This window comes from Saccoglossus kowalevskii, chromosome 12, assembly GCF_978046115.1.
Source record: "Saccoglossus kowalevskii chromosome 12, keSacKowa6.1, whole genome shotgun sequence".
NCBI lineage: Eukaryota > Metazoa > Hemichordata > Enteropneusta > Harrimaniidae > Saccoglossus > Saccoglossus kowalevskii.
In genome coordinates, this window is record NC_140652.1 from 32,406,151 (window position 1) to 32,420,417 (window position 14,267).

At 34.2% G+C, this 14,267-nt stretch overlaps 1 protein-coding gene across 1 annotated transcript in view; it reads left to right on the top strand.

Moving 5' to 3' along the window:
- The window catches only part of LOC100372549 (uncharacterized), a 47,644-nt gene that overhangs the window by 20,450 nt on the left and 12,927 nt on the right, over positions 1 to 14,267 (top strand). Inside the window, exons 23-42 of the mRNA XM_085506570.1 lie at positions 8 to 190; positions 443 to 559; positions 728 to 994; positions 1,117 to 1,269; positions 1,623 to 1,804; positions 2,035 to 2,215; positions 2,305 to 2,442; positions 4,195 to 4,323; positions 5,386 to 5,511; positions 5,814 to 6,086; positions 6,494 to 6,628; positions 6,957 to 7,082; positions 9,253 to 9,381; positions 9,585 to 9,707; positions 10,311 to 10,454; positions 10,659 to 10,781; positions 10,943 to 11,065; positions 11,645 to 11,767; positions 11,928 to 12,050; positions 12,554 to 12,670. Of these exons, the coding sequence (XP_085362696.1) occupies positions 8 to 190; positions 443 to 559; positions 728 to 994; positions 1,117 to 1,269; positions 1,623 to 1,804; positions 2,035 to 2,215; positions 2,305 to 2,442; positions 4,195 to 4,323; positions 5,386 to 5,511; positions 5,814 to 6,086; positions 6,494 to 6,628; positions 6,957 to 7,082; positions 9,253 to 9,381; positions 9,585 to 9,707; positions 10,311 to 10,454; positions 10,659 to 10,781; positions 10,943 to 11,065; positions 11,645 to 11,767; positions 11,928 to 12,050; positions 12,554 to 12,670 (3,015 nt within the window). The remainder of the gene's footprint in view (positions 1 to 7; positions 191 to 442; positions 560 to 727; positions 995 to 1,116; positions 1,270 to 1,622; positions 1,805 to 2,034; positions 2,216 to 2,304; positions 2,443 to 4,194; positions 4,324 to 5,385; positions 5,512 to 5,813; positions 6,087 to 6,493; positions 6,629 to 6,956; positions 7,083 to 9,252; positions 9,382 to 9,584; positions 9,708 to 10,310; positions 10,455 to 10,658; positions 10,782 to 10,942; positions 11,066 to 11,644; positions 11,768 to 11,927; positions 12,051 to 12,553; positions 12,671 to 14,267) is intronic.

Sequence of the window (14,267 nt, forward strand, 5' to 3'; positions counted from 1 at the left end):
CATATAGATTTTTACAGTGATGATATGGTTAATGTTAAACTGAGGCTGAAAGAAGATAGCAGTGACACTACAAGAATAGTTGCAATATTTTCATCTGGTTTGTCGTTCTCTGTTGCTAAGTTAAGTGGAATATTGGATATTGTTGTCAGTACACCGACATCATTCAAAGGAATGACGCACGGACTTCTCGGTATGTATTCTAACGTAATAACTTTAAAAAGACTGTACTAACATTATAACAATGACTCGTGTAACCAATGATTTATATATCGCTTTCCTAAACTACAGTGATTAAATAATATGTCCATATACCTTGGATAGATTATGAAACATTGTTCACCTTGAATAAATAAATTCTTGATAGTAACCACTGATACTATGATGTCAATCCCATATTAAAGTTTGCGTTTTGCAAATTAAATCAATTAAATAAATTACATAGGAACATGGAACAATAATACAAGTGATGACTTCACTATGAGAAACGGAACAATAGTGGTTCCCTCTGAATCGGGAGGAAACATCACTGACCGACAACAGTTTGAGTTTGGACAAACGTGTAAGTAAATGGTGCTTATTTTGTGAAAATCCTTTTTTTAGAAATTCTGCATATTCAAATGAATTATCACTGTTATTAAATGCATCAAATACAGTTTAATCACTAACATGTGTTTAATTACACAGAAATGATAGAATATGTTTTTACTAATTTTGCTCTAATTTGCAGGGATGGTAACTAATGAATCATCATTGTTCACATATCTTGACGGCGAATCCTGGGAATTGTTCAATTATCCGGATTTCATTCCGTACTTCCTTGATGAGTTGATAAATAGGTTTGAAGAAAAAGATCAAGACTTTCTAAACATGACACGCACTGCATGTGAAAATAACATAGATTGCGTCTATGACACGTTGGCAACCAGGGCAATGGAGATTGGACTGTACACTAAAACCAAATCAACTGTTTTTGAAGAAAGTGCAGCACAGCTAGGTATTTTACATTTTTCTATATACAGATTCAATAACATACAAGAATACTTAACCTATGATACTTATGTTCTAATGTTATGGAATTATTTCAACTCACATTTCGCTGTGTATTTTCAATAACAGTAAATTATCCACCTCGTGTGAATGGAACTGACGTGTTGCGAGTAGAAGTCAATAAACCTACAACGATACAACTCACCGCTGAAGATCCAAATGGCGATTTAGTGAAGTTTAGGTTTCTAGAAGAAATAGATGGAGCTGAGATCGGGGAAGAGAGTAAGTTGACCAGTCATGTTTCCCCTTTCCTTTAACGTAAAGTATATGGGTAGGTAGTTAATAATGATTCTAATAATAGATACATAAAAGATATCATATCGGCCGATCACTTGGTCAGATAGAAAATAGTAGCATAGTAAGTCAGTAAACTAAGTCAGTCAGTCGGTCGTTCGACTCACACTCACATTGACTCTCACTTTACCACTCCCACATTTAAACTCATACACTCACTCACTCACTCACTCACTCACTCATTTGGAGACATGGATAGGAAGGTCACATAGCAAGTGTGTGAAGGTGAAATGGTAGGTCGCGTATTGTGTCCTTAATAATCTGTATGTTCTGCATTACAGCGGGAACTATTACCTGGAAACCAGTAAATACAACACAATTAGTCTTTCAAGTCCAAGCCTCAGATGGCAAAGCAGTAGCGGCGTACAAACCAGTGGTTCAGATATGTGATTGTAAGAATAATGGAACGTGCCTATTTGACACTAGTGTCGGAGAAAGCGATGAAGTGAATTCAAAGTTTAAGGTATAATTAAATATTATCTCCTTGATGTTAGAATACACACATACTCGCATGATACTACAAAGTTTAATATCTTTGGAGGCTGAAATGATATAGGTTAAGTTATCACAAATACAATTTTTCTTTGTTTTAGCTGTTCGTGGAATTTTTCACTTTAAGGCACTGTAGGTCGAAGAGGATTATAGTAAAATAAATACCATACATATATACTTGTTTTCAAATTATCTTTTCAGGTTGTAGCGTGCAGTTGTTCTGAAGCATACAGTGGTTCCTTCTGTGAAACTGATTACGATGGTTGCTTGGATGACCCATGTTTTCCTGGTGTTAAATGTACTGATGTTGAGGCTCCAGGTTTCGGTGCTATATGTGAGGAATGTCCTTATGGACTTTATGGTGATGGTAAAAAATGCTATGGTATGTACAAGCAAATAATCAATGAATCCCAAAAGTTGCATGCATTACATTCAGTTTAATTCATAACCTCGCTATACCTCTTTTTTAAGACATTGACGAATGTTTTGAAGAAAGGGATCTGAATGACACAAGGCAGTTCTGTCAGCAAGAGTGTATAAATACAGTTGGAAGTTACAATTGTGGCTGCTATTCAGGATATGTATCATATAATCGTACTCACTGTGAAGGTAAGATATCTACTTACATGTTTATATCTGTAGAATTCACGTGATTTTAATGTAATATTTTTGTGCCAGACGACAGTTCAAGACAGGACATTCAATGTAACTGTTGTCTCGCTTGACTTTTTAAATTTGCAAGTGTAAGTGCTGACATACGAGGGGCGTTCAATAAGTAATGCCCCTGACCAATTTCCCATAGCAGGAGATTGACGAAACTTAGCACAGTTATTAGCCTTTCTCTACATAGGAACCACCCGGAGTTATGCATTTCTCCCATCGTTTGATGCAGCTCTGGACACTGTTTTTGAAGAACACCCCAGGTTGGTCCTCCAACCACGTCGTAACGTCATCTGGGAAACGCTCTTTCCTTTCAAAAACAACTTCATGGCTGGGGAGAGATGAAATTCAGAGGGTGCAAGGTCAGGAGGGTAAGGGGGATGGGGAGGATTTCATAGTCACACGCTCGTGCTTCTGATCTGGCGACATTCGAGTTGTGGTCCGGAGCAGTGTCCTGCAGGTAGAGGATACTTTTGCTGATCTTGCCCCGCCTCTTGATTTTGATAGCTTCTCTTAATTTCATCAAAAGTGAAGCGTAATAGACTTCTGGAATTGTGGTACCCTTTGCCAGGAAATCTGTCATCACTACTCCGACCTGGTCCCAGAAGACTGTGAGCATGACCTTGTCAGTGGAGGGCTGCACCCTTGCCTTCTTTGGAGGTGGTGAGTCCAAGTGCTTCCACTGCATTGACTGGGCTTTGGTCTCTGGAGTTTCATCCTGTGTAATCAGTCTTTTGAAAAACTCCAAATTCATCCTCGGGCACTCGACGCGTTCTTGCTTCTGGAAAGGTGTTAGCCAACTGGGAATCCATCTGGCGGACACCTTATGCATTTGCAAGGTGTTAGCCAACTGGGAATCCATCTGGCGGACACCTTATGCATTTGCAAATGGTCATGAATGATAGTTTCCATAGACTAATCTTGACCTCTTGGGCTATTTGGCGAACAGTAATGCGTCGATCTTCCGAAATGGCTGCCTCAACTTGACGGACAGATGCCTCACCATTGGCAGAAGAGGGATGACCAGGTCTGGGAGCTGTTTTCACAGACTTCCGGCCATGTTTGAATTCACGATGCCAGCGTTTTACAAGGTCATATGATGGGGCATAGTCACCATAAGTTTCTTCCATTTCATCAAAAGTCTACTTTGGTGTGCGACCTTTCAAAAAAAATGGATCACTGCGCGACACTCAACTGGCTCCATTTCACACCTGACTCAGTTCAAACACCTATAGATCAGAAACCACAATAAGTTCAGAGCAGTTTTATTGCAACATAACCCATATAGTCGTAAATCATGCAAAATTTCATCTAGATCAGACAACTGTAAGTGGGTCAGAGGCATTACTTATTGAACGCCCCTCGTATATAGCGCATTTTGCCACTGAGAAGGTATTCCAGTTTTAGACCATGTAACAGCTCTCTATAATAATGACATTATGACAATTTAATGCGTTATAGTGATGTTAATTAGACTAAGTCTAACACAAGCAAATGCGGACCAAGGTTCCCATTAAGTCACAATCATTAGTGAATAAATCCCTTTGAGTTTGCGAGTATGTTTACGCTTTTTAATGTTCAAATTAAAGTGGGTTTACCGATCATGAATCCGATGCTGTCAGTGACCAGTTTCATTTGGGTAAAATCAGTGATTTAAGTGATGTCATGTCTCTAACAATTATACTTTTTTCCTGAACTCAGATATCGATGAATGTTACCAACAGTTATTTGAGTGTCCAAACAATGCTCACTGTGTCAATACTATGGGATCATATATATGCACATGTGATGATGGATACAAGCAATATGTCAGAAATAATACATGCATAAGTAAGTATTATTTTATTCCTTTGGATTAAATAGAGTCTATACAGTCATATGAACTTATATGGATGGCACCCGTTTATGGACGACTTGTTTTCCACTGGTATTTAATGTTTTTGCAATTTTCAGAATATCTCAGTATATTGTCAAATTGTAATTCTAGCATAAGAAATCACTGCTCCATCGACAGGAATATATAATACCTTAATGAAAAACAGGCTCACCCAACTGTGTAAATGATTTCAACATACGTGACAAACTCCTTTCCTACCCTCTCAGAAATTGTACACGTACACACAATAAACGATTTCAAATGGAATGTGAAATTTATACAATCATGGCCAAAACAGCAGAAGAAACCCTGCATATCTGAACAGTAAACACACATCAAGTAATTTATTTTATAGCTGGTTCCTCATAAGACAGTTCGAGGTCTTTAAGGTTATGTACTATGGATGGCTTACAACCCTCTCACCCGGCTGATCATTTTTTGTCAGTTTCCAAGTAAACCCCTTTTTGTCCACATTATGTGTGTATTATGATAAAAATCACTTTATTACACAACCGACCGTTCAAACAACCAACCGATTGACCACAAACAGAATTAAAACAAATGATCAGGCACACACTGCAATCCCCATTGAAGACACTGAATAAATTTGGTCAAAATAATCAGAAAATTACCTTGGCTGACAATGGAGATATATATAAGACATTTATGAAAATACGTCAACTTTCGATCCATATTGTTTGTCAAAGACTGACATGAACTTATATTTTTATGGATAGTTTTCATTCAGGTTGATCAGGTAAATTTTAGACCACACTCTGAAAACGTTTGCAATACAAAGCCAAATTTAAGATAAGTAATTGCATCGCAGTGTCTATTAGTTAAAAAGTAGCTGCAAAACAAATTCCTTATACCAAATAGAGTGTCAGAAAACCAGTGTGAGAAAAAATTGATCGCTCATTTTGTATTCATGTACACACACGAAACGGTTCTTTAAAACGTCAGCTTGTTTTAAAGGGAATGCACTTATATAATATGTATATTGCATTATCTTACAGATGTAAATGAATGCATTGAAATATCATCTCCTTGTCCGGAATATAGTACATGTGAAGATACTGAAGGTGGACATAAATGTATGTGCCTTACAGGATTCGAGAAAAATTCCACGGGTTATTGTGAAGGTAATACTTCGTAATCACCTTCGTAAAACATTAAGCGAAATCGTTATTGTGGTAAACAAATTCTATTTGCTGTATATTTTTTCTCAAAGCAAGGTGTGTGTGTGTTTAAATGTCATACATGAAAATGGTTTTTTTGTTTGTTAATTTTGGTTTGACAATGAAAAGATTAAATTCAGTATTTGGCCACTGTACGGTAACCAGTTGTATTATATACACGATATTAGCTTAAATAGGAACAGGTGATTTACCATTGGCATAGATGTAAATAAATAAATGAGATTGTGAATGTTTTTTCCTTGTAGACATAAATGAGTGTACTCTATCATTATCTGATGATGATCGTCATAATTGTAATATTCAAGCCAGTTGTCACAATATACCTGGTAGCTTCCAGTGTACATGTACTGAAGGATGGCATGGAGATGGTGAAACATGTCAAGATATCAATGAGTGTGATGATGTGTACTTGACTGATTGTGACCCACAGAAAGCAAAGTGTTCAAACACACTTGGTAGTTATACATGCACATGTATTGATGGGTATGAGGGAAATGGAACCATTGGAAGTTGCACCGGTAAGTACATAACCATTATTATATTGACTATATTTTGCATTTGTTTGTCCATTCTGTCCGAATAATATATCGAGGACGAATTTCAATTTAGTCTTACCAACCGTTTCATGAATTTAGTTAAAAATACATTTTTGACTATTTTTATGCTGGCAAATTTATTGAGTTTATGAGCACTACCAACAATCAAATTATATGTAATCTAGCCAAATGTTTGTATTTTATTTTATGCCTCAGCACATTTTGACACATGTGACGTATATTGGGGGGGCTATGGCTATAGTATCTCAATAAAATTAATAAATAAATAAATAGTTTATATAACCACTGTTGTATACTTTAGTTTAAGTTGCGATATGGTTACAAAGTAGATTTATGCACATTAAATATGCTTGTATGGCTTATTTCAGATATCGATGAATGTTTACTATCAACTGATGATTGCCCACGTGATATCTCGAATTGTGACGATACAGAAGGTTCATACAAATGCATATGTAAAAACGGATACGAAGATGTGATTGGGGAATCTAGAAATTGTACAGGTATGTTATGCTGTAACATTATGTCATTAATAATTTCCTGAAAGAGAAGTTCAAACATTGTAATCAACATGCTACCAATCATTGTTTTGCTGATATTCAAAATCATGTAGATTCAATATTTTGGGGGATAAAGTGACGTATTAATGTGAACCCTCAATGTTCCTTAACCATCAAATATACTGGTCAATCATCTAAATGTCGTATTAGATTACATCACTATCAGTTTCATACAGGATAGAAATATACACCGGCAACAAATACATCAATGCAGAAATTACAGTGAAAAATCCCAACAGATTTCTCTGTTATTGCTGTTAATTTGTTTCAGATATCGATGAATGTGAAAGAAATACGCACTCATGTGAAGATAATTCAATCTGTAGCAACCTGATTGGTTCATTCAAGTGTATTTGTGTTGATGGTTATGTAATGAACTCAAATGACATATGCGAAGGTAATGGCTTTGATGAATATATTGATTGATTGGTTTTGGTAAACCAGATCTATTATTTTAAAATAGGTTATTCCTATTCTGGTTTAGACGCTCTATATAATTGAGGTAAATTTTCTCATTTCTGATTTGTTTTGAAGAAAAAAAATCATGGTCGCTGTTTAAATGACGTCTGACAGCTGTCGTATTATTACTCAGCATCAATTGAGTCGTATGACTTGTTACCTTGCCCGTACCATCAAAGATGGAAGGGAAAGGTATATTAAGGGAAAAATTTTGTCCGGCGTTGTCGTCGTCGTCGTTTGTGTCGTCGTCGTTAATAATTGTTATTGTGTGCATAATAACTTTACTAATTCTATTCCAAACTTTATCAAACTTGGTCACCTTATTCATCAGTATAAAGTTTTCCCTGAGTTTGAACAACAGATGTCCTGTATGAAAATATCATGCAAAAATTGAGAAAATCTGATAAAATATTTTGACTGTTTCTACTTGACTGATCACTGGTGATACACATCAAAGGTCACTTACCTCAGTGGAAATATGCATTGTTGTATGTGTTCAATGAAGCAAATGATTTATCTTGTAATAATATCCTTGGTAATGTATCTCAGAATCCATACTGGGTTTCAAAACCAACTCATGGAGAGATTGCACAGTCTGATACACATTTGCAAACCTACCAATAAAATCTTTACAGAAAACAAGATGTCAGAAAATCAATATAAGCACTGCTATGAACTGGGTGCCAAACTTTGATCAAGATCTGAAGCTAATAGAAAATCTGTTTAGTCAAAAGTTATCAAATCAAAAACAATACATAAAAAATACATTAAAAGCAAAACATTTCATCCACATTTTAAAAAGAAAATTATTCTAAAATATATGTATTCTGTATTTGACAAACAGTTCATTCGACAAATGAAAACTCACAGGAATATGTTTCAGCTATTAGAACAGAATGATAGAGTTTTTATAATACTAGTTTTAAAACGCACTTCAGAGATTGCAGTGTTTGAAGATGTAGTTTCTCAGGAGGCAACAGTACTGTTGACTTCTCCCTCCACTGGACACCAACTATTTATGTGGTTTTGGATACTGATCTGTGTTAGTATGTGCAGATTGTGGTTTTATTGTCTTGGGTGTGAATATGGATTTTTTTCTGTTTTCTGTTCACTGCGAGATGCGCAATAATAACATTATTTCAAGAATAACGGTAAGATATGTTACTTGTGTGATTTATTGATCTGCTTTATTAAATGATTTTGGAATTGATTTTATGCTACTGTATCTGTTTATTATGTATATATCGCAATTCTCAATTGAGATAGTAATGTTTTGAAATTTGATGAACAGTATTGTTCATGTCTACCATAAGTAGTATATATATTTGAAATCCAACTAAGGCATCTTATTAGATTAGTCATTGAATTACATTGAATAAATGTTTTCATTGATTGTAAATATTTTATTAGTGTTTTTGAATAATCGTGTGACTTGAATGCATGTTCTCAGATTATGTTTCAATCGTGGGAAATGTTCCAAACGTTTAAATTTCAATATTGGCTGGCTTGTCGTTTGATTTTTTGTTTGAATTGTAGTTGGCATCAAGAATTTGTTGCAAGTCGCCCATATTCATAACATCCCACGTCACTTCAAGAAAACATTATTATATTAATTTTGGGGACAATTGACAATTATAAAATAATGCTAATAATAAATACACCATATTTACATTTTGAGCCGTGGCTCTCCAAATGCTAATGAATAAGCGTCATCTGCAAAAAAAATAAAAATAAACAGGTTTTATAGTAAACTCTCTTCTTAAAAATACATAATTTGTTATACCTAATTTCAATATGTACGCCTATTTGTTTGTGCACTCTTGAAACGTTGCCTGTAAATTGAATTATTACAAATTTGATAATTTAGCATCTCTCAAAATGTCAAAATTTAGCACAACGGAAAATGGTATTTCTAATGACACATCGTGGCCATCCAGAAAAATTAAGTTAATGTAGAAGACTACATTGAACACTTTTTGGAATGTATGTTGTAATTGTTTAGAAATGCACATTAATTTAAAATCATTCCTAGAAATTCAACTGAAGACCATATTAATGTTTATAGTGGAACGACCTCTTTCAACTTCAGTATATTTGGTTTATTGCAGATGAAAATGAATGTCTTCTTTCTAGTCAAAATGATTGCAATCCGTCAAATAACATATGTGAAAACGCAGATGGTAGTTATGTCTGTCTATGTAAACTTGGGTACACTGGAGATGGAAATAATTGCACTGGTAAGTATTGTTATTAATTTTGACTGGTGAAAATATATGTCACTATAATGGCCATGGTTTCTACAAAAGTGTAAACAAGCTATTTCCACAATATTCACAATATTTCCTGATGTTGATGTCATGTTTTATTGTTGCAGTGATGTGGCATTTTCAGATAAATAATACAACTGAAATACATTCTCATTGTAAATATATTTATACAGATATTAATGAATGCACAGTAGACAATGGAGGATGTGAACACACATGTGTAAATACAGAGGGGAACTATTATTGTACATGTAATGATGGATATGAAATAGATGTCGGTGGTTTCAACTGCAAAGGTAATATAACATTTTGACCTAATTATCTATGCACATATATAATACACTGAAAATATTAATTTGTCTCAAATATATAGTTTTCCCGCTATTTTAAAAATCAAATTATATGTTTCCCATATTATTTATATATGTTATATTATTCTATAAAATACACCGAGGTTAATAATTACATGTATTAATTGAAGATTGTGGCTTGTATTAATCTACTTTGATATGTTCACAGCGGCATTATTAAACAGCCTAGTGGGAGCGAATCCTCTCGTTAACAACGTTTACTTCCCTGTCTACATAAACTCACGGCCAGGATTGAAAAATCCATGTCAACAGACAGATTTCACTAAAACATGATAAACAAACAAATATACACACTTACAAACAGACAATAACAATGTAAAGTTTATTAAACTCTGAAAAAGTACGGTAATTTCCTTTTTAGAGGACGTGATGGCCGTAAAAAATTGCATTTGGTTTATCTTCGCAAAATGATACAAATAAATCATTCAACAATACAGTGTCAAAAAGGGTGCTTTATGTTTCAGAATTTAGGTGACCACTAATATGAAATACAACAGGTTCTGCTGACTGTCATTTTGTTCCTCTCAGATATCGATGAGTGTATTCTTGAAACACACTCCTGTCCACAGAACTGCACCAATACAGAAACCACCAATGACAATACTGTTGGATATGTATGTTCATGTGTCGATGGATTCATGGATCAGGGAACAACAGGTCGCGATTGTATTCGTAAGTGTGTTATATATTCTGGAAGAAGTGTATAATTATGGACATTATCAATGTTTGTTCCTAAATTGGTACATGGTTTATATTCAACATAACATGCATACATATTGTATCAACTTTCTTGGGACTCGGTAATTTGATTATATAGTGTCGATGGGTTTATTAGACACAGCAATGTCATACTATTAATCATTGAATTCGTTACAGCTGAGGAGAGTTGTGCAAATAACAGCTGTGTAAATGGAATATGTTATGTGCTTGACGGAGTTCAACAATGTCAATGTGAGCAAGGATATGAGTTGGATGCAGCAGACCAGAATACATGTTTACGTAAGTTCACATTTGATTTCATTAAACCAGAAATGTGTATATTTCCCGGTGTTATTTATTTTGTAATTATTTGTTATTTACCAGAACATCTATTACGATGTCGTCAAACATACATATTATTCGAATTGTCCTACTTCAACTGTCTTTTGTTCTTGTTACAGAAATTGATGAATGTGATCGTGGTACAGATATGTGTTATCATAACTGCCACGACGAGACACCTGGATATCGTTGTTCGTGTCGTGAAGGATATACATTAGATGTTGACGACAGATCATGCTCAGGTGAATTATTAAACATATTAAGCGACTTATTAAATCATTGCTTTTTTGGTGAATGGCTATCCTAAAAATTCAATAAGTTTACAAGATGATCCCAATAGTGTAATATGTGTTTTGACTGACTGAAAGTACTGAATATTGCCTAGGAGGTTTCTCAGCACTGACATTCGTTTCAGGTCACAACATTATCTAAGTGATTACACTTTATATATATTTGTTAGCTGGCTCTTTTGTACTATGTGTTTATTCATTTTGTGATATAAAATAGTATGATTGAAATGGATTTATTCACTTATCAATCGTCAGTCATTTTGAATAAGTAATGACCTAATATCATAGCAAATGAGCTGAAAATAGCCACGTTCACCATACCTACTCTGACTGCAGCTGTTGACTATGTAATAATGTTTCGTTTGAGAACTATTTTCAGTTGGTGTGTGTTTTTGCATTTGAGACGTATTTAATACAAGTTAAATCGTCAGAAAATAGATACTTAACTATGATGAGTAAAGGAACTTATGTTCTAGTTCACAGAATATTTAAATGCATATTGTGATACAATCAATATTTTATATACAATAGATATTGACGAGTGTATTGGTAGAATGCACAACTGTACAGCACTAGAAGAGTGTATTAATACTGATGGAGGTTTCAAATGTGTTTGTATTCCTGGCTATGGTTCTGACAGTGGAATATGTGAAGGTAAACTGAATAACCGAATAAGCTTGATGCATTATTATAAACTCCCAAAAATATCTCTTGGTATACGAGATACATATCAACATCGAATGGTATACTATTTTATTGGGTTTGCTGTGGTGACATTTCCTGATGGCTACACAAAACTATTTGTATTTCCCAGATGTTGATGAATGTCAGAGTAACACTTCCATGTGTCACGTGAATGCCACGTGTACAAATACCATTGGTCAGTATGAATGTGATTGTAACGATGGATTTAGTGGTAATGGTGTGATATGTGCAGGTAAGATTTCACTGATATTACTTAACCGTATCCGTAGTTAGTGGTTGATATGCGCTAGCTAAAGTGTGTTTGTAATAAATAAGTGATATGAAGTGATACTCCTTTTATTGCCGTGCACTGATAGTTAAGTATGTCATTTCCACTTTTCTGTCGTTATTATTATGAGCTATTTCATTTTACCATGCGAATAATTGTAGTTATCCGGACATAAATCATAATACAAAAGCAATAAATACGTTGCCATCGCGTGATATTTGGAGTTCGTATCGCCACATTTAGAGTGAAATATCAGTTATGACATTACAAAATAAGCGTCACTGCATAAATAATATGCACATTAGTCATGTCATGAAAGATTTGTTGTTATATTTTTAAGTAAATTACAATTATATACATTTTAAACCAGGTAGTGCACATAAAGATTCCGTGAATAACACGCTTTTAGAATGTATTGTTCAATTGCTATTTATTCAAATCACATATTCTTTTGGTTAATTTTGTAGACATTAACGAATGCATTGATGACCCATGTCCAGCTCATTCAGAATGTAGCAACACTGTTGGCAACTATACGTGTACTTGTGATACCGGTTTTGAATTAGACGGTAATGACTGCAATGGTATGTGTCACGTTTTGTTAATTAGTCCCCGTTCGGACGCAGTCCGAAAACGGGGACTTATGTTTTGACCTCCGTGTATCCGTGCGTGTGTGCGTGCGTGCGTGTGTGCGTGCGTCTGTGCGTGCGTCCGGAACTGTATCTTAGAAATGCCTGGACCAATCACAATCAAACTTCACACATACATCATACATGATATTATACATATGCACATCAATTTGTTTCACGATCTGATTCAAGATGGCCGAATGGCGGCCATTTTTGTGCTAAAAATCATCAAAATCATGCATTTCTCGGCTGTCTACGGATGGATTTTGTTCAAACTTAGTATATACATTAGACGTTATGGGACTTTGATGCAAATAATTTTGTTTTTCGGATAAGATTCAAAATAGCCGACTGGCGGCCATTTTGTTTTAATGAATGTGGCTCTTGTGCCATATATCTGACTTGCATTCACTGATTATATTCAAATTTTAAATACTCATTATACATCATGTCATAGATAGACAGATATATTGGTTGGACGATCCTATTCAAAATTGCCAAATGGTGGTCATTTTTGTGCTAAAAAATCATCAAATATCAAGCATTTCTGGCATTTATTGATGGATTTCGTTCAGACTTGGTTCAGACTTGGTACATATATTACAGGTTCCTGATGCACATCATTTATTTTTCAGATCGGATTCAAAATGGCTGTCTGGTGGCCATTTTGTTTTAATGTCTTGGGTTTCTAGAGCCATATCTCTTAAATGCTTTGACTGATTATATTCAAATTTTATATATTCGTTATACATCATGTTATATAAGATAAGATAAGATAAGATAAGATAAGATAAGATAAGATAAGATAAGATAAGATAAGATAAGATAAGATAAGATAAGATAAGATAATTCTTTATTATAACCTTATAGAATGAATTACATATCTATTTTGGTTTATAAAATGTAATAAAGGTGTTAAAATAAACATATCAAGTTAGATATCTAAAGTCTACTACAATACAGTTACATGTAATAATGTAAATAAATATATGTATATATATACATGTATTCAAAATGGCTAATTTTGAATGCTGTTCCAGAGCAATATCTCTCAATATGGACAAGTACTTGTTTGACGATCAGATACAAATGTCAATAATTTTAATGTTAAAAAATCGTATTCCTGACATGGTTATATTCCAGCTATATAAACAAAACTATATATCTTGAATTTGATAACTAACGGGGACTGTACCATGCATGGCTTGTTTTTATTTGAACTTACACGTTATTTGTTACTCTGTGTATACATACAAGATACAGGCATACAATAACGTTGAACGTTGAATATTGAAATGAATGAATAGTAGCACGTGACTTCTTGGATGCATTTTATTTATCTACACATTCTCGTTATCCAAAAACTGGATTTGGTTAGATTCCAGATGACCAAACGTTTTGGGAAATAATTATTTCTTTCATGAAATATGAATTAGGTTCTGACAAATATTATTGGTCGCAAAATTAAAAAAGTAATTTTGAAATATTTTATTTTTAAATATTGAACTTGGAATAACAGTAATGGCAAAAGCTAATTTACTAAGCATTAAGT